Source organism: Staurois parvus, unplaced genomic scaffold, assembly GCF_062004578.1.
Source record: "Staurois parvus isolate SC_StPar_1 unplaced genomic scaffold, SC_StPar_1.0 ptg000088l, whole genome shotgun sequence".
Lineage (NCBI taxonomy): Eukaryota > Metazoa > Chordata > Amphibia > Anura > Ranidae > Staurois > Staurois parvus.
The window spans coordinates 102,956-127,937 of record NW_028317884.1 but is presented as its reverse complement, the minus strand read 5'-3'; the positions used below and the strand labels follow the sequence as shown (position 1 = coordinate 127,937).

At 40.4% G+C, this 24,982-nt stretch overlaps 1 protein-coding gene across 2 annotated transcripts in view; it reads left to right on the top strand.

Moving 5' to 3' along the window:
- The window catches only part of RNF130 (ring finger protein 130), a 465,054-nt gene extending 442,880 nt beyond the window's left edge, over positions 1-22,174 (top strand). For both annotated transcript variants that reach the window (XM_089670239.1, XM_089670240.1), the window contains one exon: positions 21,374-22,174. In XM_089670239.1, coding sequence (XP_089526365.1) covers positions 21,374-21,483 — 110 coding nt within the window. In that variant the 3' untranslated portion in view covers positions 21,484-22,174. The remainder of the gene's footprint in view (positions 1-21,373) is intronic.
- The last annotated feature ends 2,808 nt before the right edge of the window (positions 22,175-24,982 follow it).

Here is a 24,982-nt window from a genome sequence, read left to right as displayed (position 1 = left end):
GTTTACACAGCGCTTTACGTATATTCAGTATTGTACATTGACATCAGTCCCTGTCACTGGGGCCACTGTAGCCAGCATCTAGTTAACCTACGAGTAAACTTACATAAGCACAGGGATATCATGCACACTCCATGCAGGTAGTATAGTGGTTGGGATTCAAATTGATCACCCTAGTACTCCAAGGAAGAACTGCTAATTGCTATGCCATTGTAAAATAAGGCTCTGACCCTGAGCTATGCAGCTCATAGTGCAACTACTATACTAAGACTATGTGAACTAATAAACAGAAGATTTTTAAGGCTTAAAGTGACATTAAAGGCATATAAAAAAAACAGAAAACACATACTTGCTCTGTGCAGTGGTTTTGCACAGAGCAGCTCCAATCCTCCTCTTCCCTGGTCCCCTGCAGGTGATACTGGCCCCTCCCTCTTGCCAAATGCACCCAGAGCAAGCAGCTTTCTTTGGGGGCACCCAAGCAGGCTCACTCCTGAGCCACTGCTCTGCATGTCCATTCAAACAGAGAAGTGGCCTGGCTCCTCCCCCTTTCTCCTCTTTGGCTCACTAGCTGTGATTGACAGCAGCTGCAGCCAATGACTCTGCTGTCTCAGCCAAGGAGGAGGGAGAGTCCCTAGAAAAACAAAGGCTTTCTTGCACATCGCTGAAACACGATGGGGCTCAGGTAACTATTAGGGGGGCTGAGGGGGCTGCTGCACACAGGTTTTTTTTTTATCTTCATGCATAGAATGCATGAAGGCAAAAAACCTTGAGCCTTTACAACCACTTTAAAGTGTTAGTTCACCTTTACTACCTAATAGTGTTCGTTCATCTTTACCAGAAACCTGCCTATGCTGATAAGGGGTACCCACCTATAGGTGTAGACCATTTATGTACTTCATGAAGCCTGACTGGAATACTCCCAGGATGTTGCTAGGACATTGCTAAGTGAGGCCTAGTCATTACTGCTCACCTCCACCATTACAGGACTGAGCTTTTTCTCTGACTCAAAGCCCTTCACATGCTCTCTCTCTCCCCTGATGCAGTAGCTCTGAACTCAGTGTCTGAGAGCTCACTCATGTGATGGTGAAGGTGAGCAGTAATAACTAGGCCTCACCTGGGAGTTTTCAAGTCAGGCTTCAGGAGATATGTATATTGGCCTACACCTATAGAAAGGGAATTATTCAACTTTAGTCAGAGGTACACAGTTTGTTTTAATCTACAGACACCCCTTATCTGCAAAGGCACCTTTTTGGTAAAGGTAAACTATCCCTTTAACTTTCAGACTAGTGATGAGTCTGTTTATGTTAGCAGATGACCCCAATTGTTGGCCTGCCGTTCGGGGTTAACAGTCAATCTGATATGTTTGAAATGCTGTCTTAGTCACGATTGCTTTTGCAGTGGTGGCAGCATCTGCCAGTTTGCTCATGTCCTCCCCTACTGCCACATGAACCTAGTGTGCAAGGTCAGTTGGATTATGCATGATCTCTTACTTCCCTCCTGAGTATAAGTTTAACTAATATTCGTTCACTGAAGGGTTGGGGGTTCTTGGTACAGGAGTTAATAACTACTGTACAAAGGAAGTTATATGGGGTAAGGATGTTAAATTTGAGAAGTAGCTACAGGACTAAAGATCAGTGAAGCCAGCATGGCAAATGGATCTGGGCTCTCCAGTTATATGAATATGCTGCGAAGTGTTATTGAATCCCGGCTTAAATGTCTACATCTTACTTTACAAGGAAAGCCACACTTCTAGAGCTGTCTTTAACATAACACAAACTACTGTTGTTCCCTAATGTTCTGAGTTATGTTTTACTATTGCTTTAACTTCTTCTAAATGAAAATCCATATAACCTTTTTGTAAAAGAAAATTGATACATAAGAATATAAGCATTTCTTGGTGAAATACTGTTACGTGCTCTGTTGCCTACCTTTGTGTAATCAGACATGGTAATTTATGTTGACATGTCCACTTCAGCAGAATATCTAATACTGTAGGAGGACCACCAGCTCTATACACAGGCTTTATTATTTTAGCTGCGGTTATTATTATCAGGTTGTGTAATGTGAGGTTAATGGCACAACAGAGCAATCTCGAGCTTTGCTGTTCAGACCAAAAGACCAAAGAGCTCCATTAAGATCCTGATCAAATCAGCTGCTGATGGAAGAGAAACCCAATCTCCTCAAACCGTGTTCAATGTAACGAGAGACCCCTCAGTGGGATTAAAAGTCCACTTATTACTGCTTGACATGTTACATCCTGCCCTGATGATTGTTATCTTGCTGACTGTATATTGCAAACATTGTACATTGCTTTTACATGATTGTGAAGTGAATAACAAAACCTTGATCATGAGGTACAATCATGCAAAAGTTTAGGTGCCCTTTTTGGCATTGAATATTTTGTGTATTAAATGTTAAAGCGGTAGTTAACACTGCAATTTCTTTAATTATTAGAGTCTGCCAGGTGGGTTATGCCACAATGTACTAGTATACACAGCACTTACCTTTAAAACTCTACCTTCACCGCTGTGGTGTGATCGATCCGGCGGGCCCCTGGTGCTTCCGTCTTCACCCAGTCTTCCTCCGGGGTTCCAAACCTTCAGCCCTTTGAATGGCCAGGCCACGATTATATCACTCCCGTGCATGGGTACAGGAATCACATCGCTGCGGCACAGATCTGGGGCCATAAATGTTCACTGTGCTGAGCATTGGCAGCTCAGTGTACATGACAGCTGTCAGGCATGAGGGAGAATTTATGACAGAAGAGACCGATAGGGTGTCTTCTAACATAAATACCCTGCCTGTCAGCAAGTTTTGCAAAAATTAAGTATACTATCGCTTTAAGATGAACTCTAAGCAAACCGCTAACCACACATCTGAAATACATATGTGAAAAGCTGTTACCTGCTAAGTGATTTAGTTTTCTCTCCATCCAGTCAAGAGAGTTGCACAGCTATGCCACATAGCACAGCCCTGTATAACAGGGCATCAGTCCCACATTTTCTTATCGAAAGATAAAGTGATACTAAAGGCTTACATGGAAAAATAAAATAAAATAACAACATGTCTATACTTACCTGCTCTGTGTAGTGGTTTTGCACAGAGCAGCCTGGATCCTCCTCTTCTCAGGTCCTCCACCAGCGCTCTTGGCCCCTCCCTCCTGTCGGGTGCCCCCACAGCAAGCAGCTTGCTATGAGGGCACTGAAGCAGGCGCGTTACCCAAGCCACTGCTCTGTGCGTCCATTCACACACGGAGCCATAGCTTGACCCCACAACCTCTCTCTTCTCATTGGCTCAGCAAGTGAGGCGAAGGATTAATAGCCAAGACTCCAGTGCATATCGCTGGATCGAGAGGGGGCTTAGGTGAGTATTGTGGGGGGGGGGGGGATGCTGCACAGAAAAAAGTTTTTCACCTTTCTGCATAGAATGCAGGAAAGTAAGATACCTTGAGCCTTTACAACCACTTTAAGTAACACTAAAGCCAACCTTCCTCAACCTGAGCATGGACAGGTAATGGAGATTTAGGTGACTGATGTGCTCATCTCTCTGTCATTCAGTTCTTTCCTTTTGTTTTCGGTAACTAACCGGCCCCTTATGATGCCCTCTCAGAGTTTGAGCTCTGCTGTACAGGGGATTACAAAAGGCTGATAAAAATCTAGTACTTACATTGCTTGCAATAAAACAAATGTACATATAATGACTGGCAGTAGAGAATATCACAATACACCTCATGTATGATTTTGGCCAGTGGTAAGTTAATTTACCTAAAATCCCCGCACAGAATTTACTACACCACCCTTGTTAGCCGTGATATAGCAACTACTAGTAACAAGTGCCAGTATAATCAGGGCTAGTGCTAGACTATTTTACGCCCTAGGCAAGACCAGCTACTTAAGCCCCCCCCCCCAAAAAAAAGTAAAAATATTACATCCACAAAACATGAAACTGCAAACTTTCTTTTAATATTAAAAAATAAGTGCCATAAGATGCCACCAGCACCAATTGAAGACACAGTCCATCCGTGACACTGATTTTATCTGTGGTTGGCAGTGGTAGGGTGACAGTTGCAGTGAGTGGAGGATGATGGATTCACTCACTCATCCCAGGCTCGAATTCTCTAGGCAATGGGGGGAGATAAAACGCTGTGACAGCAGGCAGCCCAGCCCACACACACACACACACAACACCTGAACTGAGCGATCCCACACAGTGACAGATCTGACACAACACACCACCACAAACACTGACACAGACCAGCAGGCACTAGAAGAGCAAGCTTTGGGACCGTGATGATGTTATCACTCACTGACCCATTGCACATGTGATGGATGGCCAGCTGAGTCACACTCACACAGATACGAGACATTACCTCCCTCTGCAGGCGCAGCTCTGCCTCCTCTGATGAATGGGAAGAGAAGGGCTGGAACTCCACAATGATCAGCAGCCACCAGCTGGCTTGCATTAAGGTGCTGAGTCTGAGAGGAACACTGGAAGGAGCAGCAGCTCAGGTGCTACACTGGCCCCAGACACCTTCCTGTGTCCTTTCTTTCTCCCCTCTGTTGCCCCTCCTCTCATCTGGAAGATCATTCATGATGTGGCGGCTTCCCACACAGAGAGTGCTGGCCCGTGCTGCTCCCAGGCGTCCGTAGGTGGCAGTGCGCCCTAGGCGGCCACTTGTTTGCCTAGTGGAAGCACCGTCCCTGAGTATGAGGATGGAACCTTCATACCTATGGTCTGGAGCTGCCCAATCATTCAGTCCTACTGGTGACTGCTAGTCTCTAAGCTAGCTGCTGTCCTGGGAATTCCCTTGTGCTTGGATCTACTTATTCTTCTGGTATTCACAATGACCCTACCTACCTGCACACTGCTTTTCTTCTATGCAGGATATTATGTCAGGAGGGAAATTCCCATTGAATGGCTACTCTATTCATAGGGCCATAGGTTTCTGAACCCATAGAATAAGGGACCAAAAAGACTCCTAACATTCCAAACTTGCCATACAAATTAAATTATTTCTCTTTTCTTGTCCCCTCTCCCTATTTTGAGACTCTAGGAATTTTATGAAGACTGGAATTAGTGAAATACCCAGTTTTAAAAATAACACCTCGGTGGCCTTACAGGGACAGTCATAAGGTTCTTATATGGGTCTTTAGTGTTAAAGGATAAGTTCACCTTTTGGACAAAAATAAAAAATGCACATTTTTTTACAAGTAAAAAAATGTGCATTTATTATTTTTGTCCAAAGAAGCCTGGAAAGCATTGCACCAGTGATCAGTAGATCACTGATGCTATGCAGGTCTCCTGCAGTCCTGTCAGTATATCTGCTTGCCGTAGGGGATGTATGGTCAAGCAGATATTCTGACAGGAAGCTTCAATGAACTACCATGGTGTTCCACAGCCCCGCAGTAGTTCATTGAAAACTACAAGCCCACAGCCACTAAGGCTGTCGGGACTTGCAGTTCATTTGTTCATGGAAGTCTGTGAATGAATGACATGGCTGTGTGGGCGGAGCCCCGTACAGCTATTCTGTTTTCAAATCTGACAGTACAGGGAAACTTGTCCCCGTATTATCTGTCAGGGGGTGCGCAACAGGTGGAACATGTAATATCTTCCCAAAGGTGAACTTATCCTTTTTAAGAATGCTGCAGGAACACACAAGTGGCACATTTCTGGCACTCTTTTATATCTGGACATGTGGACAAAGGTGCCACAGGTTGGCCTATGATGCTTGCAAGTTTTGGCACTTTCCTAGCTCTGACTAGCACAGGTACCAATGGAATACTATATATACTTTACAGTGTGGTTCAAGATCACAATATCTACAAAAATTAATACTTTATATTTTTATAGCTGTGTTTATTGACTGCCAGTGTTGCGATCCACTGAGCACTATATGCATGTTAACCTGACCACATAACACAGTGGTTCTCAAACCAACCCTAAGGGACCCATAAACTGGTCCTGTATTTCAGATGTCGTTACACTATAATCATTCAATAAAGCTTTGCAGCTTCCTTGAGTTTTAGAGGGAACTGCTCGTAACCGCCCCTGAAAATACTGTAATATTCCAGTACAGATTTCCTCTAAAACAAAGACAGTAGACCGTTTATAGTGCTTGTGCACCCTCAATAAAAATCATTTTATGTGCTGATAAAAAAAAAAATCATAGGCAGTATGCTGATTAAAATAACTTTGAAAACATTCCTTCTCCTGAGCTGTCCTTGATGTCACTGGTAGGGGAAGCAGAAATACAGCCGGTAACCCCCCCCCCCCCCCATGGAGTTGGGGGGAAAAAAAGGAAAAATTAAATCACTAGTGAAAAAGATATCCTCTTTTCCTCATGATTCTCTGGTTGAGCTTCAAGCACTTATGTAAGCAGGCACATTGTGCTTCATAGCTTTAAAGTGTATTTTAACACATCTAAAAACATTAATTTGCGTGGTTTGCCTGGCACACCAAAACGCATCCAAAAAGTGGTGCTTTTTAGCAGCACACTGCTCCCTATCTCAAGTTGGTGTTTCCATGTGCTGCACTACAAAGTATGCCCACTGTCAAGGTGTTTTGGGGTGTTTTTCCGAAAAAATGTCACCACATTGCACCAATGCGCGTTACTGTGTGTTGTGGTAACCACAGTATAATAGTGTAAATGGGCTTTAGGTTTTTGCTTTTAGATTTAGATATGCCTTAACAATTGCAAACATGGAAATGTCTTGATTGTTTATGTAAAGCCAAATGTGTCTTATCTTAGTGTTACACAGGTTTGTTTTTTTTTCCCTGTAAGTCTCCTAGTCAATCCTTCCACATTTCTTGTATAAGTTACAGATGATTTCCATTGCTATTTCAGCCCCCTTCTTTAGGATGTAAAACATAAGGCCATGTGCTTGAATTTCCCGTGGCATGGAAAAAGACCTAGGATTGGCTGGTCTCAACTAATACTTCCAAAATTGAAGCCGGGTATTGGCCTGCTAGATCTTAGGATATACTACAGGGCATGTCATCTCTCCAGGGTAGTAGGCTGGAAGCTTCACCAAAGGCTGGGTGTCCTTTGGAGGCTTTGTTTACTTTTTGTCACTAGTGGATACCCCATGGATCTCAGGGTGTGTGGTACCATCCTCTTTAAAGGAGCTCTAAACAATAGGTGCTACACTCTGTGTCCTTGATGCGAGCTGTAAAATGTCCTCACTTTCTTTATCAACTAGCCCTCTCACACCAATTAGGTTCAATCCAGCATTCCTCCCTGGTATGCATACTTCATTTTGTTACAGTGGAATAGCCATATAAGTCGATACTCGCAACACATTTCTTTCACCAGGAGTGCTTCCTTGACCGGGCCACCGTTTCTGCTCTTTTGAACACAAAATCCTTCCAAATATACCTTCAAATTTTCCATTTCTTAATGGCCCTGAAAATTTGTCTGTCCTACTCACATGCTCTCACTGCATTTTAATCTCTCTGCTTGGTAAAAAAACCCTCAGCAACATCTCATCTCAGCTACATATAAACTCCAAATCAAGGATCATTGTGCTCAGCAATGCCCAGCCAGTAATGCTTGGGCAACTTACCTTGGGACTGATCTTTTGGAGAAGGACTGGTCCACTATAGACTCCACACAGGCTCCCTGAAATTAACAGTTCAAGAGATTGGGTAAAAACTCAGAACGCGATGGTACAGAACGCCCATGCTGCTCCATAAAATGTGCCCATCAATCTCTCAATGGTGCTGTAGAAGCAATCAGAAAGATGTCTCTCTACTTAAAATCTGGTGGTCCTCCCCTGATGTTCAGCCATACTGGAAGGCAGGTATGAAAGTGTCCACTATCCCAGTGGACTACTCACCTGCAACCAATCTTTTACATCACACTTCAGTTTCCGACAAACTCTATTATAAATCTCTCACTATGCAAATGAAAAATGCTGCAAAGCTTTGTGTTCCAATACACTGGGGATTGAACTGTGACCTCTCCATGAAAGAATGGATCTGAAAAATCAATAGTATTGCTGAAATGGAAGAAATAATACACATCTCAAGAGACAAACTATCTAGATTCACTGCTACTTGAGCATGCTGTACCCACCTCTGGACAACTACCCGATCTACAAAACTTTTTTCTCATGAGCACTGACTGAATTGAGTTTTGGAAGATGTGGTTTTACCAGCCTAAATTTCCATACTGTAACTACTGGCTGGAGAGAATGGAGAGGTAGATGTCCATCCATGGCCTTGGTCTAGATGCGTCAGGGCTACCCTCTCAATTCCTGTTTTGTTCCTTGTCTTTCTCTCCTTCTTTGCTTCTTTACAGATGTATCTCCTCACAAATCCTTCCATCCAATTGTACATTCACTATAATGATAAAACCGTGTTTATAGTTGTACTGTCTGGTGATCATAATAAAACATCTTATAGGGAAAAAGTAGCCTCAAATTAAAAAAAAAAAAGAGACTCATTCTTTGTCAGGAAATCCCTGCCTAAAAAATATTACATCTACAGATCATAGTACATTGGCATGATTAGTTATAGAATAATTTTAAACCAAAGAAAATGGCATAACTAGAGTATTTGGCACCCAGAGCGGATTATATTACAACACCCCCTCTTCTATATGCGGCAATAATAATTAAATGAAACAAATCATAATGGCCAGGAAAAAATGCAAGCTGTAAAAATCGTAGTATCCCTTTGTCCTAGTTGTCAGTGGAAAAATGCCCTCCCGCACACACACGTTGGTGGCCACTAGGGAGAACTCCTTTACATTGGTGACTCCATACCATTGGATGTGAGTGGGAACTGCCCTTTAATTCATGATCATTGTAGACTGGTAATCAATCAGCCACTGCTTACAGCTCAAGAATCCCTGGCAAATGCTGCACTAAAATCTCAGGTTATTTTTTTTATGTCAATTCTTTGCATCTAATCAAGCCTTCATCAACCAGGGTTCTGTGGAACCCTAGGGTTCTTCTAGAGGTTGCCAGGGATTCTTGAGCAGTAAGCAGTGGCCGATTGAATACCAGCCTACAATGATCATGAATTAAAGGGCAGTTCCCACTCACATCCAATGGTATGGAGTCACCAATGTAAAGGACGATGTCCCAATATTTATGGACTTGACTGTATTTGATCATCATTGTGTGTTTTATCATTTATTAAAAAAGACCGAAAATTTTAGTAAAAAAAAAATATTGTTATAAAATATATACAATAAAATTAGCCAAACTCGTGCTGTGTCCATTCACAGCACAGATCAGCAGGGGACATGCATATGCACGCCCCAAACCTGGAGGAAGGCCGATCACGGACATGTACATGATCATGCCTGTTCCTGCTACACGCTCGCAGTATATTTACTGTGAGCAGTCTACAGGTGGTTAATGTAATCGTAAACAATATCCTTAAGCGGTTTGAATCTCGTCTGGTTCAGCAGGGACTGGCCGAGATTCAAACCATGTGTGGGCACAACCAGCCTGTCGGATTTTACATGCGATTATTGCCAGCCTCTATTATAGCTGCTAGAAGTGATTACTGTGTTCTGGAGGGGACGGCTCTTCCCGCTGGGAGAACACAATGGCTCCACGGGAGGGATTCCCCCATTAACGTAGACTGGGTTGATGGGGGAATCAAGCAACTTTCTGTCCTACAACCCATGGTTGCAAGAAAGCAAATCGCTCCATCTATGGCCAGCTTAACTTTCCACAAATAATCCATACACATCCACTATTTAATGGTCCTGTAATCTAATTTTCATTAATTATTTTCATTGCCTCATTGTAGTGTCCTCTGTGACCTCTGCTTTTCCCCCTAACTTCCATTTGTTTGGAACAAGCAGTGCCTGCTAGGTGCGGTCATGTGCGCTGCTCTATACAAACTGCAAATCCCATAGTCCCTAGTCCATCTAGAGGGGTGGCTACGTTCTTACATACAGTGGGACCATGGAGAACAGACTGTGGAGATTTAGAAGAGGCTAACAACAACTGAAGGTGTTTTTAAGAATACATACTTAAATAGATTATTTTTTTTTTAACCAGAGTTTATCACGTTAATTGTTTTAAAGGAAACTTTCCCTGACACAGGTTTGGAGACCACCAATGCTGACCTTCTCAAAACATGCAATTTCCTTGGCAGTCATGCTCATAATTTACACAGGCTTCACAATATTAATCAGAGTCAAAAGTATGTACAGTTGTGTTCAAAATAATAGCAGTCAGACATCACTAACCTGATCAATCACTGTTTTTGGTAGAAATGATATTTCTACATGGCAAATAATTTACTAGCAGGTGTAGTAGAGTAATAGAAATCCAACAGACCCAACAGTCATGACATACATGCTGCTGATTCTGTGTAACTGAATCACTAATTGAAAGGGGCATGTTCAAAATAATAGCAGTGTGGTGTTCTATTAGTGAGGTCATTCATTCTTTGAAAAACAGGTGGCAATTATTGCCCTTTTTTAAGGAAGCCGGTTACAGTGCATTTCTCTCTGGAATTCTGAGGAAAATGGGTCGTTCAAGACATTGTTCAGAAGAACTGCGTACCTTGATTAAAAAGTTGATTGGAGAGGGGAAAACATATAGAGAAGTGCAGAAAATGATAGGCTGCTCAGCTAAAATGATCGCAAATGCTTTAAAATTGCAACCAAAACCTGAAAGACATGGAAGAAAGCGAAAAACTTCCATTCCAATGGATAGAAGAATAGCCAAAATGGCAAGGACTCAGCCAACAATCAGCTCCAGGAAGATCAAAGAAGGTCTAAAGTTACCTGTGAGTACTGTTACAATTAGAAGACGCCTATGTGAAGCCAAGCTATCTGCAAGAAGCCCCCGCAAAGTCCCACTGTTGGAAAAAAAAGACTTGTGCTGAAGAGGTTACAATTTGCCAAAGAGCACATTGACTGGCCTAAAGAGAAATGGTGCAATATTTTGTGGACTGATGAAAGTAAGATTGTTCTTTTTGGGTCTAGTGGCCGGAGATGGTTTTTTCAGATGACCCCCAAACACTGAATTCAAGCCACAGTACACTGTGAAGACAGTGAAGCATGATTGCGCAAGCATCATGGGGATGTTTCTCATACTACGGTGTTGGGCCTATTTATCGCATACCAGGGATCATGGATCAGTTTGAATACATCAGAATACTTGAAGAGGTCATGCTGCCTCATGCTGAAGAGGAAATGCCCTTGAAATGGGGGTTCCAACAAGACAACGACCCCAAACACACCAGTAAACGTGCAACATCTTGGTTCCAGACCAACAAGATTGATGTTATGGAGTGGCCAGCCCAATCCCGGGATCTTAATCCAATAGAAAACTTTGTGGGGTGACATCAAAAATGCAGTTTCTGAGGCAAAACCAAGAAATAGAGAAGAACTGTGGAATGTAGTCCAATCATCCTTGGCTGGAATACCTGTTCACAGGTGCCAGAAGTTGGTTGACTCCATGCAACACAGATGTACAGCAGTTCTCAGAAACAGTGATTATACAACTAAATATTAATTAAGTGATTCAAAGGAAAGCAAAATCTTCAAACATTTTTCAGTTTATATAGTGAATGTTTAAGTTTGTAAAGAAGAATACAAACACTGCTATTTTTTTTGAACAGTCTAATATTCACTTTTCTTCTATTTTTTTTAGAGGAACAACACAAATTTGATATATTTTTCTTCATGTTTTGATTTGGAATAGAATGTGTAGTGTTCCCAATGCATTTGTGTGTATGGAAATAAAAGCTATTAGAAGGATTTTGAGCTTTATTCACTTTTTTCAACACACTGCTATTATTTTGAACACAACTGTATATCAGGAGTTCTGACTTGCTGTGGAGTCAATGATGTAGAAGGTAGAAAAGCCAAAGAATCAACAGCCAGGGAACTAGCATCTTCACAATGCAGTTGGTAATGACAGCATATTTCTCTTTTGACAACAAAAACCAGTCCAAAGCTCAGTCATGTTGTATATTAGCATGTAGCTGTCTACTCCCCAAACCAGGTCAGGAAGGATAATGGAAGCTAATTTTTAGCTCATTATACTACAATGGAGAGCTTAGCCTTATGCTTTTTGTATCCAGTGCAATTTCATGTTGTTGTTATTGTTCTGTAATCCGCATAATAGCATTTAGATATCAAGTGGCCTACGTAGAGAGAGAGAGAAAAAGGAATAAAACTACAAATTGAATCATGTCATTCTGGTGAATTGAAACAGATGGCGCATCATGAAGCCTTCTTCATATAATCAGGATGACCTCTGTATGTGCATCGTACAGCATTGTAGTGGTCTGGAATACTGACCTGTAATACGGTATTGCAGTGGAGGGGAGGTAGGGTATTTCAGCAAAGGAAGCTTTAATGGCTTCTGAAAATATCAAAATGGAACTACACTGTATTTGAGCACCACAACCAAAAACGCTATTTTATCCTTTCGCTGCCAGGTCCATTTGTCCTATGGACCTGACAGCGGGGGAAGGGTGGTGGTTTACACACAATATGGTAGCTGCAGCCACCGAGATTGCATATAAAACTGACAAGCAAACTCTTGCCTGTCAGGTGGAGGCAGGAGGGTGGCTGCGCTGCCGCCTGATTGCTTCCAGACACCCTAGTAACTGTGCCTCTGCAATGTATTCCAGGCTCCGCTTGCCCATCTGTGGGCCCAGGGCTAACATGGTGGGTGCCAGTGGGTGGAGTGTGTCCGCTCTCCTCCCCTTCTTTTTATGATCCTAAAAGCAACGTGTATGACCTCCGGGTCACCTTGTCACTTTCCCTGCCTAGAATAGCTGGGGAGGAATTTATTGCAATGCGATCTGAATTGCAATAATACATACATACAATACATTCACAGAGGAGAGGTGCAGGGTCTTTTAGAAACTGAATGTCTCATAAACTTGTCTCCTTTTTTTTTAAATTATATTTTTATTCATTTCAATTTACAAAAAAAACTCAGTAATATATCATTTCATAAGACACAATTTTACAATGCATACATTTACATATTCCTTCCCCCCACCCACCAAAACACCAATCTTTCCCTCTCTTTTCCTTTCTCTTCTTACTCCTCTAATTCTACTTCTACTTTCCTTCTCCCTGCTCATCTCATTCTTCATTTCCTTTTTCCTTCCTAATTAAACCATCATTCCCTCATCTTCTCCATTTATGTTTCCCTCTTCCGATCTTATCTCATCTATATATCTTCTGCATATCTCATTGAGGTTTTAAAATCACACCATCTTTCCCGTGTTTTTATACATTTTCCCATTTTATCTTCGCCAATATGATGTAATTCCTCCATCCTGTAAATATGTTCTACCCTATGTATCCTTTTACCTTAGGGATCTCCTGAGCATGCCAGAATTTAGGGATCAACCCTTTTGCGCATTTATTAGATGAAATATATTCTTATATTATTTTACTGTAAACTCAGTATTATGGAATAAATAAAGCCACAGGTCTTTTACAATGCTAACTCCCTAGATCTCCTGTATTATGTACTATTTCCTGCCAAAACTCCTGTATCTTGGGGCATTCCCACCTTATATGTGCTATAGTTCCCTTTATCCCACGCCCTCTCCAATATAAAGGTGGATTCTCTACTTGTTGCTTATGTGCCACACTAGGTGTAATATACCATCTTGTCAAACACTTATAATGCATTTCCATTACATTCATATCAACCTCCCCATGTATTAATTTAAATATTTTTCCTTTTTGCTGTTCATTCAATTGTGTTCCAAGCTCCTTCTCCCATTTCTCTAAAAACGGTGGAGAAATAGGTCTGGATATTTTAGTAAGTACCTTGTATATACAAGAAGCACCATGTGTCTGTAAAGAACCTGAACTCAACATCTATTCAAATGGATACAGATCCTCTGCAGTAGGATGTCCACAACCAGTAAGAACAGTAATGTGCCTTAATTGGTAATATCTAATCTAAGAAATAATTCCTTTTTATATTTCAATTCTTGAAAAGAGCATATTTCCTCTTTTTCCATAATATCCTTTAATTGTGCATTTCTATCTTTTATCCATTTTCCTGATATGTCTTCTTTCCTAGGTGGGGAAAACTTTGTTCCCATCAGTGTTATTAACAGTGATTTATATTCCCATCCCATACCCTAAATACATTCCGTGTTAAAGTGCTTTTGTTTTTGAAAACACAACTTGTCTCCTAAAAATCATCACATAGGGGGCATTGTGTCCTCTACGTGATGCAAAAAAAAATTTTTTGATTACAAAAAAAAAAAAAACAGTTACACCCAAGCACATAGCATCCTCCCCCCCCCCCCAAAAAAAAATTTTCAGCCCCACCTCCACATATATGCATGCACATACACATGAAAACGTTGGTGATACATGTTACATATCGCCGGCACACCAGAGTGAGAGCAATCATTCTAGCACGACACCTCCTCCGTAACACTAAACTGATGATCTGTAGGGGCTTTTGAAGCATCGCCTATAGAAAATATATGGTACTAAGTTTGTCGCCATGGGCGCACGCAAATTTAAGGTTTGACATGTTGGCTATCCATTTACTCGGTGCAACCTCATCTTTTATATTTTACCAAAAATGTGGGTAATTTATTGCATTGGTTAGCCTTAAATTCACTTTAGTGTGTTTTTTACTGAAAGTTTGCATTTCTTAGACCTTTGCAGTAATATGGTGAAATAAATTTTTGAATTACCACTATTTTATTCTCTAGGGTGTCTGCTTTCACAGAACATGTTTGCAAAACCAGTTCTGGCAGAGAAAGGGTTAATTCATTTAAAATATTCAAAGCAAACTCGCCCATCCATCCATGTCTCCATGCTTTATTTTGTTGAGAAATCACTTAGAAAACACCCCACAGCATTTCTTGTCACGGCCATCATGAGTAAGGCAGCTTATACTTCCTGGAATCTAACTGCCCTTAGCTCTGACATGCAGGCAGGTGGGAGTGCTTAGCTGAGAAAACCTCTCCTCCCCTCCTGAAGACTTCTGGGATGTATGACATTTGCCTAGGCCAGAAACCAGGAAGTGAATGAAGAAATGTAAAGAAACAAACAAAAAACTCTCTAAAACAAGTAAATATGATATACTTTCCTATATATTTACTAATACTAGCAGCACAAGGATGAAAAAAAAGTCAATGTTGATTGAGAGGGTGAAGTTCCTCTTTAAATTATATTCTATATGAATTCAATTTCTAAAATCTCATGTAAGCTTTTATTTCACAAGTGGTTTTTGATAGTGTGCAGCTGCCATTAATGCTGCATTTACATGTGGTCCACTTGAAACAAGGCAAAACATGTAAGACGCTTGTGGTGTCATTATTTCTTAATGGCACCCGAAACACGGTGCGATTTTGGGACATTTGTCACATGACAAAATGTGTGAAAATCGCTGCAAAACACATGTACCACATTTGCACACTGAGCCTGGTGCATTTGTTCACATGAACTTCTTTGGTGAACTTGTCATACATAGGCATAAAAAGTGCAGCTTGTACAGACGTTCGGCATTTTTTTTCAGTCAGTAGAAGAAACTCTATGTTAGCCTATGTGTCCATGCACATTTGGGCATTTACAGACACATTTGTAGAGGAGCATTTACAGGCTGGGAAAAAAAACAAACAGCACAAGTATGTTTTTGAGAGGAGCTTTCTGCCAAAAAAAAAGTTTGACGCTCCTAAACACGGCATTTAGGCACGTCAAGCTTTTTTAAGTGTAAATTTGTTTTCTAGTCTTTTGGGGAAAAATGCTTATAAAAATTTACCTAATTGTGCCTAAACAAGTGCACAGTACACTCCATAGGAGTGTTTTTTTTTTTCTGCTGCTTTTTTCTTCCAGCAGTTCTGGCATTTTTTCAGCTGCCTAGTGTGCATGGACCCTTACTGTGTATATTTGTGTCAGTATTGGAATGTTAAGTGAATCCGTTAAAAAAATATAATAATACCGTTCTTACTACAGAAAGCAATCAATAGTCCCGCTGTTATGTTGTTTATTGTACCGCTTATTAAATGTGAATCCACTGTAGCCTGGCTCCTGTTTTTTTTAAGTTGTATTTGTGCACCATCTAGTGTCTGAAAGTGGAAAAAGCATCCATATACACTCATCGGCCACTTTATTAGGTACATCTTGCTAGTGCCAGGAAAATATCCCCCACACAAATACAACATTGTCACCAGCCTGAACCGTTGATAAAAGGCAGGATGGATTCATGCTTTCATGTTGTTTATGCCAATTTCCTACCCTACCATCTGAATTTTTGCAGCTGAACCAATCTGCCCATTCTTCTCTGACATCAACAAGGCATTTTCCTCCACACAACTGCTGCTCACTGGATATTTTCTCTTTTTTGGACCATTCTCTATAAACCCTAGGTATGTTTTTGTGTGAAAATCCCAGTACATCAGCAGTTTTTTAAATACTCAGACCAGCTCATCTGGCACCAACAACCATGCCACATTCAAAGTCACTTAAATCCCCTTTCTTTCCCATTCTGATGCTCGGTTTGCACTTCAGCAAGTTGTCTTCACCACGTCTACATGCCAAAATGCATTGAGTTGCTGCTATGTGATTGGCTGATTAGCAATTTCTGTTACCAAGCAATTGAACAGGTGTACTTAACCAATAGCCGCCCGGCAGCCGGGAAAAGGCTGTAGATTTCCGGGTGGAAGCCATATGGCGTACTCCCGCACATGCGCAGTTTTTGCGGCCGATGACAGATCTGAGTACCGGCCGCCGTTGCCGCTACCATGTGCCCTGCTGTGACCAATCACAGCAGGTCAAATGACAGTTGTATACAATGGATGGCTTCATTCATGCCATCCATTGTATACTAGTGTCTAGCTCTGAATGGTCACAGCGATCACATGCACATGTCATGTGATTAGCTGTGGCCAAATCACAGCTAAGCACAAAAAAAAAACAAAAACCCTGAATGAATCGATGTCATTCAGGTAAATGCTTGCTTATAGCAAAGTAATTATTTGCTATAAAGAAATTTGTGTAAAAAAAAAAAAATACTGATCACTTCTCCAAAGTAGTACAATGTTACTATGGTAGCATTGTACTACTTTGAACATAGTGAAATATGAAAACAAATCTTGAAAAAAAGAAAACAAATGTAATAAAAAAATCAAAAAAATATTTATTTTTTTTCATACTGGCACCAGTCAGTGTCCCTGGTCACCGCCATGCCAGTTATATGATGACACTGTACTGCACTGGTGACAATATGTAAAAACAAATCGTGAAAATGTTTTAATTTTTTCATTTTGCAAAAAATTATGACAAAAAAAATACAACTTCAAAAAACTCGCCATGCCTCCTATGAAGTACGTCGGACTGTCTACTTTGCAAAAAGGGGTCATTTGGGGGATATCTGTACTATTCTGACATTCTTGGACCTCAAGAAATTAGATTGGCTGTCAGTACTTCAGGATTGATCAATATTCAGATCTTTACCATAGTTTGTGAACTCTACAACTTTCCTACAAACCAAAAAATACATCCTAATTTGGGTTATTTTCACCAAAGACATGTAGTAGAATACATCTTGGCCTAAATTTCTGAAGAACAATTATTTATTTGCAAACTTTTATAACAGAAACAAAAACGTGTTTTTTTGTTTTTTTTTAATTTTCGATCTTTTTATGTTAATTTAGCAAAAAATAAAAACCCCGGCGGTGATTAAATACCACCAAAAGAAAGCTCTAGTGTGAGAGCGCTGAAACCTGAAAAATGGCCTGGGCAGGAAGGGGTAAAAGTGCCCGGTATGGAAATGGTTAATAAACTGGCCAGTGAGTGTAGATGTAGTATCACTATTATTCATACTATTACAGTCAGTTTTTCATGCATATTTTATTATCATACAGTATCATTTGAGCCATGCCGTATGTGTTGCTATTACCCTTATCATTATTAATGAATTATATTATTTATATTCTACAGGTTTAACAATGGGATTATAGTTTATGAAAAAACACTAGTCAAAAAAGCTTACAATATAAACTGATTTGTCATACAGTTAGGTCCATATATATATTTGGACACAGGAACAATTTTAGTTTTTTTCTGGTATTTACCAAAACATATGCAACCCAGGAGCTTTTGAAGGAAAATAAGTGGAATATTCTGCAATGGCCGAGTCAATCACCTGATCTCAACCCAATTGAGCATGTATTTCACTTGCTGAAGGTAAAACTAAAGGCAGAAAGAACCCCAAAAAAGAACAACTGAAGACAGCTGCAGTCTGAGCCTGTCAAAGCATCAGAAAGGCGGAAACCCAGTCTTTGGTAATGTCCATGGGTTCCAGACTTCAGGCAGTCATTGCCAGTAATGGATTCTCAAATTTTTTTGAAAAATTAACGTTTTATTTCTGATTATATTCAATTGTCCAATTACTTTTGGTCCCTGGAGAAAAAAAAAAAAAGAGGTGGTTACTCTTAAGAGCTATAATTCCTAAACCCTTCCTCCAATTTGGAGTCCAATATGTTTTGGTAAATACCTGAAAAAAACTAAAATTGTGCCTGTGTCCACATCTAAATGGACCTAACTGTATATGTAGGGTATAAGGTATTCAGATCTCTATAACATCCTTCCAGATAGTGAACTCACACCATTAAAGTGTATCTGCAAAAAAAAAAAAACAGCAGAAAACATGAGAAGATACAACTTAAGTTATATTTATTTAAATTAGAACAAAAGGCAAAACTTTTTTTTTTTTCATTTTGATAGAGAGGGACATAACCACTGTCAGTATATTTCTTGCCATCTGTGTCCCATTGGGTAGATTTACCTTCATGTCCTGTGCCATAGCCAAAACAAGAAGTGAGTGAAAATCCCTGCAAATGAAGGGCATTTCTTGGGGACCCCATTGGAAAATTTAGAACTTTTTTTGGGGGGACAACCTAAAATCTTGGGTTTTCTTTTACTTTCACTTTTAATGATAATGGTAAACAGGACAAATAGAGAGGGTGACTCTCCCTAAAGGGGGATCAGACAGCGATAAAAACGTAAGGTGTTCCATTCTCTACTTTTTCCAAAATGGAAAAATTTTTCCTTTAGTTTATACTCTAAAGCAAATCTGCTCAACTTAAGGTGGTATCTGCGAATGACGTGCATGGAGAGGCGAGGCCGGGCATTTTTGCTTAAAAAAAGGAGTAAAAAGAAAAAAAAAAAGTGTGATACATATAGAGGATGGAAGGAGGGGTGGAGTGTGAGGGAAGTAGTACAAGAGGGTGAAGGTCCACTTTAAATTGATTGTGTTGTATAGAAATATAGAAGCTGCCATTGTTGACTTGCTTTCAAAGGTGTAGGCTGCCAAGTGGTCATCCTTGACCGTAGCAGCTTCCAGACATCTATCCCTATTTGTTCCCTTTAATGGCATCACACTTCCCTGTGTAGTAATTCTCCATTTTTCACGATGAGATTTGTAATACTCTCTCAGTATATATGAAATGCTTAAAGTGAACCTGCCACAAACAAGAACAACACAAACTGAACACATGGTGATGTGTTATCTTCACTAACAAACTGCATGTCAAAGTTTTGGACATACTGTATGTGCACTTTTATAGTGAATCAAGCCCACAGTACGAAAGTGTGTCAGTACTAATTGTAGTTTTAGACTGACTGTAAAACAGAGCAGTTCCTAAAAATGGTTTTTCCATTTCTATCTTCCCAACCCACATCCTTTAGACTTTTGTATGTTTATTCACAGGACTTTGTGAGCACTTTAAATCCCCAGTATCTGGAACAAATAAGCTTCTTTCATATATCCAGGAAGACATGCTGACCCTTTTGTAGGTAGAACTATTTGTACATCTCCCCCCAAGTTACCATCACATTTGTCCTTACATTCTAAAGTGTAATAGGTTACTCTGGGTAGCATTATCTATCTTGCACTATGTGGTTTCAGGGACACTGACATGTAGACAAGACCCAGATTCCTTAAAGTGTGATGTGACTAAGGAGAACACTGTATTAGAGGTTTATTATTAGTGTCTTGAAATTATTTAATTGTCCTTCTTTAGGTCAGCCTGGACACTAGCATGTGTAATAACAGGGTTGCCACTTTCAGCCAAGAGAACTTTTTAAAAAAGGCCATGAAAGTCTCAAATAATACACCGCACAGCCCAGCTATCTCAAAAGCCTGGATGGTAGGATTTATTTCTTAAAGAAAAGGCATCCATAAATTGAACAATCAAACATTAATTCATGACCTAGCAGCACTCAATGTACTGATCAAACATGTGTGCTTAGCTCAGCTGATCTTCTTATGGGGTGCAGAAAGGTTTTTGGAGATCTGGCATAACCCTTTGTAAAAGAAAACTTGTACAAGAAAATATAGAGTCTGTGATTGCTGGTCTCTTTTGAAATGATGGTTGTCTGACATGTTGATCCAGGGTCTTCAATATTTCCAGTATTGCCTTGAGGTATGCAGGTCAGTAGTTATGACTTCTCAACAATTTTCTAATTTGTATTCTTGTTCCATGTCAGTGGCTCAAAAAGTTTGCAGCAATGGGATGGAGAGCTGTTGGAGATAAGAGCCCCCTTACTGTGTAACAAGGAGGGGGATCCCAGTCCAATATGACTATAATCACATGATATTTACTTTCAAACTAATAGCAGACACGATATACTGTATATTATGTTTTTATGGGTGATGATATATACAGTTGTGCTCAAAAGCTTCCATACCCTGGCAGAAATTGTGAAAATCTGGCACTGATATTGAAAACATGACTAATCCTACCAAAAAATGCTCTTTTATTGAAGGATGAAGCCATTTATTATCAAATAGTTGTTTGGCTCCTTTTCAAATCATAATGATAACAGAAACCACCCAAATGGCCATGATCAAAAGTTTACATACCTTGGAATTTTTGGCCTTGGTACAGACACACAGTTCTTTTCTGATCCCCATGGCTCAGTATCTAGCCTAGTCAGTGCTTCCACATATGAGCTAACAAACTCGTTTGTCTATTTATACACGGACACTAATTGCAATTTAAAAAGCCACATATGTGGGACATAAACCTCTAATTGGCATTTTAACCCGTGTGTGTCACCTTGTGTGTCTGTACCAAGGCCAAACATTTCAGGGTATGTAAACCTTTGATCCGGGCCATTTGGGTGATTTCTGTTATTATGATTTAAAAAGGAGCCAAACAACTACAGTATTTGATAATAAATGGCTTCATATGATCATCATCCTTCAATAAAAGAGCATTTTTTGGCATGATCAGTCATATTTTCAATATCAATGCCAAAATTTCACAATTTCTGCCAGGGTATGCAAACTTTTGAGCACAACTGTATCATTGGTTATTTAATTTTTTTTTTTTTCCATGTTAAGAATGATTGTACACTGCGATCTAACCACTATCTGTCTCTGTGTTTTAATAACAGGTAGCCTCTTCTTTCATCGAAATTCGCTGTCCCCACGGAGCATTGGCTATGAAACAGAGCTATCCACTATTGAACCCTCTCTTGACATCTATGACGAGAACAAAACTTGAGCCATCATCTTCACCAGCCATTCTATCTGCAGCCCCTCTACCTCTTCCTGTATTTCCTTCTGCCCTATCTAATCTCCCCATTGTACGTTAACAACTCGTGCTGCCCTGTTGTGTGTCTGTGTCTGAACTGAAGAGTCGAACAATACAAAGCACAGTATCCCGTCCCCTCCTGCCAATGGAACAATCTCCTGCATCATAGACTGCAAGCATTGGAGGAAGCACAAAGGAGGACAAGCTAGCCAAGTGCTGTCCACATCTATATCTTCTGCTATCAGTGTGTCAGAACTCCTAAGGAATACCTTTTAGTGATATTTTTATTACAGTAGACCAGAAACTGCTGCCAAACTTCTGATTTAAGGGCCTATGGTTGTCTACATGTCTCATTACTTACTACCGGTGATTAAAAAAAAAAACATTCATACAGCAGATATTGTTCCATATCTGCCTTGAATTTTCCTTCTTGAGGGCTAATCCTTGTTTGCCTTTGGAGTGTGCTCAACTAATGGAGACAAAGACATTCTCCTAGCCACAGACTTGCTTCTCCATTCATGTCATACAATGGTTATTGCTACTTCTTGGACATGAGGGGTATGGGAACATTGGTCTTAATATCTACTATGCTTTTCTGGTTGTCATATTGGTGACAAACATTGTATGTAAGCACAAAATTAAAAAAAAAAAAAAATTAAAACATATCTTCCATTAACATGAAAAGAAAAAGTATACCAAGTGGACATCTCACGTTTTACAAGATGCTGGATTTGCCTCGGTATTACGGTTGAACATCATTTATTTCTAGGATTCACAGCAATATTACACTCTGAGTATCATAAGCCAGAAGACGCTCGAGCACTGCGAGAGGTTTTGGTGTATTAACTTACCTGGGGTTATCATAGTTCAACCATTACCCTCGCAATTGTGACATGGTTTAGGACGATATGGTGTAAGATGAAGACCCTAAATGTTTTTGAACAGAGCCACAATGCTACATGCAATAGTTTTTCTACAGTACTGGTGGTCTTCTGTTGGTCTAGTTCGGTAATTGGGCAACGCCAATATTTGTATACATGACTGTTGGCATTGCTTCTAGTTGTCCTAGTAAACTAGGACATGGCTCATGAAACATGTCCACTTGTCCAGGCTTGACTGATGCCTATGCTCAAGTATGAAAAGTGTGCCAACGTTAAAAAAATATCTAATTTTCCACAGGTATCAGTCAGCTTTGAACTGTAATTTTGATATACAAAGAGGCTGGCTGCTTTGGGCAACATAATATTTTCCATTTAGAACACTCTTCATAGGTCAGCAACCTAGTGACCATTTGGCAAAAACAGTACACCTGAAACGAGTTTCCTTCATTATTATAGAGGATCACTGATGTTAGATCACATGAAGGATGAAGTACTTCAAAGCCTGCAAGCAACAGTCACTATACTGGGAAAGTATTATTAATACATACCTGCTTGTAGTAGAAATCCCTTTTCTAATTGCCTGGCCTGTATGGTGCTGGCATGGCTTTTACATCACCTGATTTTTCTTTTGTGGGCTCAATTCACCAACGTAAAATAATGCAGCCAAAAATAGTGCTAAAAATGCATGTGTTATTTTTCAAAAAAGTTATTAATTTAAAAAAAAACACTCTTTAAATACCGCATGCATTCAATTTTTGTTTTGCATTAGCTCACAAATGTTTTTGCGCCTTATTTTACCACAGACCAGCCCTCTGGCTACAGCAGAAAGTTAAACATTTAGCAGCAGTATTCCTACCACTGTTAAATGTGACAGTTCCAGCTCAGAGATGCTGGTTGTCAGGAAGATAGCTGGCAGCTGAAAGAGAAGGGGAGAGATAAGTTGCTGGCTATTAGGATGCTGCAGTGTACCAGCTTCCAGACAACCAGGATCCCTGAACTGAAACTGTCGCATTTAGCAGTGGTAGGAATACAGCTACTAAATGTTTCAATTCTCAATTTATAAATTTGTTGAATGGCAAAAGGTTAACCCACAAGACAATTAACTAAGTGTATTTTTTTTTCATTTTAGAGAATTGAACTTTACTGCATAACGCATACTTTTTGAGTGTTTGTCCTTTTTGCGGTATTTTCTGCACAATATGATGAATTGACAAGATCACATGCGGTATTCGGATTAAATACGTCATGTGACCTAAATATCGCATGTGATATTGTTTAATGGTTTACGTCCTGTGTTTCTTAACAATATAGTTTTCCTTTAAAGAGCACGTTATAGCAGTAGCGGAGCAGAAAAAAACAGACTTGGTTTTTCCAGGACGCATCTTTTTACCCACTTGCCTACAGGGCACTTATACCCCCTTCCTGCCTAGGCTAATTTTCAGCTTTCAGCGCTGTCGCACTTTGAATTACAATTGCGTGGTCGTGCAACACTGTATCCATATGAAATTTTTATAATTTATTTTAGACAGATAGAGATTTCTTTTGGTGGTATTTAAGCACCTCTGGGTTTTTTATTTTTTGCTATACAAACCAAAAACAACTGAAAATTTTGAAAAAAAAAAGTTTTTTCTTAGTTTCTGTTATACAATTTTGTAAATAAGTGATTTTTCTCCTTCACTGATGTGCGCTAATGAGGCTGCACTGATGAGGCACTGGTAGGTGGCATTGACAGGCATCACTGATGGGCGCTGAAAGGCAGCACTCATATATGGCACTGATAAGTGGCATTGATGTGCACTGGTAGGCACTGATATGTGGCATGGATGGACACTGACAGGTGGCACTGATGGGGCTACACTGATCATCAGGGCACACTTATCAGTGCCCTGATGATCAGTGTACATGTCCACTCTGAGTAATGTCGACCACCGGCTCTCCTCTGCTCACGAGCTGTCAGCGTGACAGCTCAGGACGACAGGAATGCCAATAACCAGAATTTTTCTTATTTACATGCGATCAGCTGTGATTGAACACAGCTGCTCACATGACAGAGCCGACGTCTTCAGCTCTTTCCGTTGACCGGTGATCTGCTGCGTCCCAAGGACACAGTGCACCTCCGCTTGGCGCACACGCGTAGTTAGAGTGGGAGGTCGACATATGATGTCCTCCCAGAACAGGAGAACCGCCTTGCGCCCGTCATTACCTTATATGGCGGGCGGGAGGCGGTTAAAGGCTAAGTTCACCTTTTTTTTCCCCCCCCTAAATTCCAGTTCCCATTTGTACTAATATACCATTAATGTACTTGCAGAAATGAAAAAGCTTTCTATTTACCATACACACCCCCTTTTCTCAGTGTCCAGCTGGCTGGATCTTCATTACTTCCTGGACAGACCTTTAGGATGTGACACAGGAAGGAGTTCACGAGCTGACCTCAATAGCACACACCCCGCAGCCCAAGTGAATGGTCTTCCCTATGTGTGGTGAGTGGAAATACTCAAAACGCTCCTGCTATGTGAACGGGGCCAGACAGCCAAGTGCCTCCATCCACTCCCTCCTATGTATGTACATATACATAAATATGACCATAC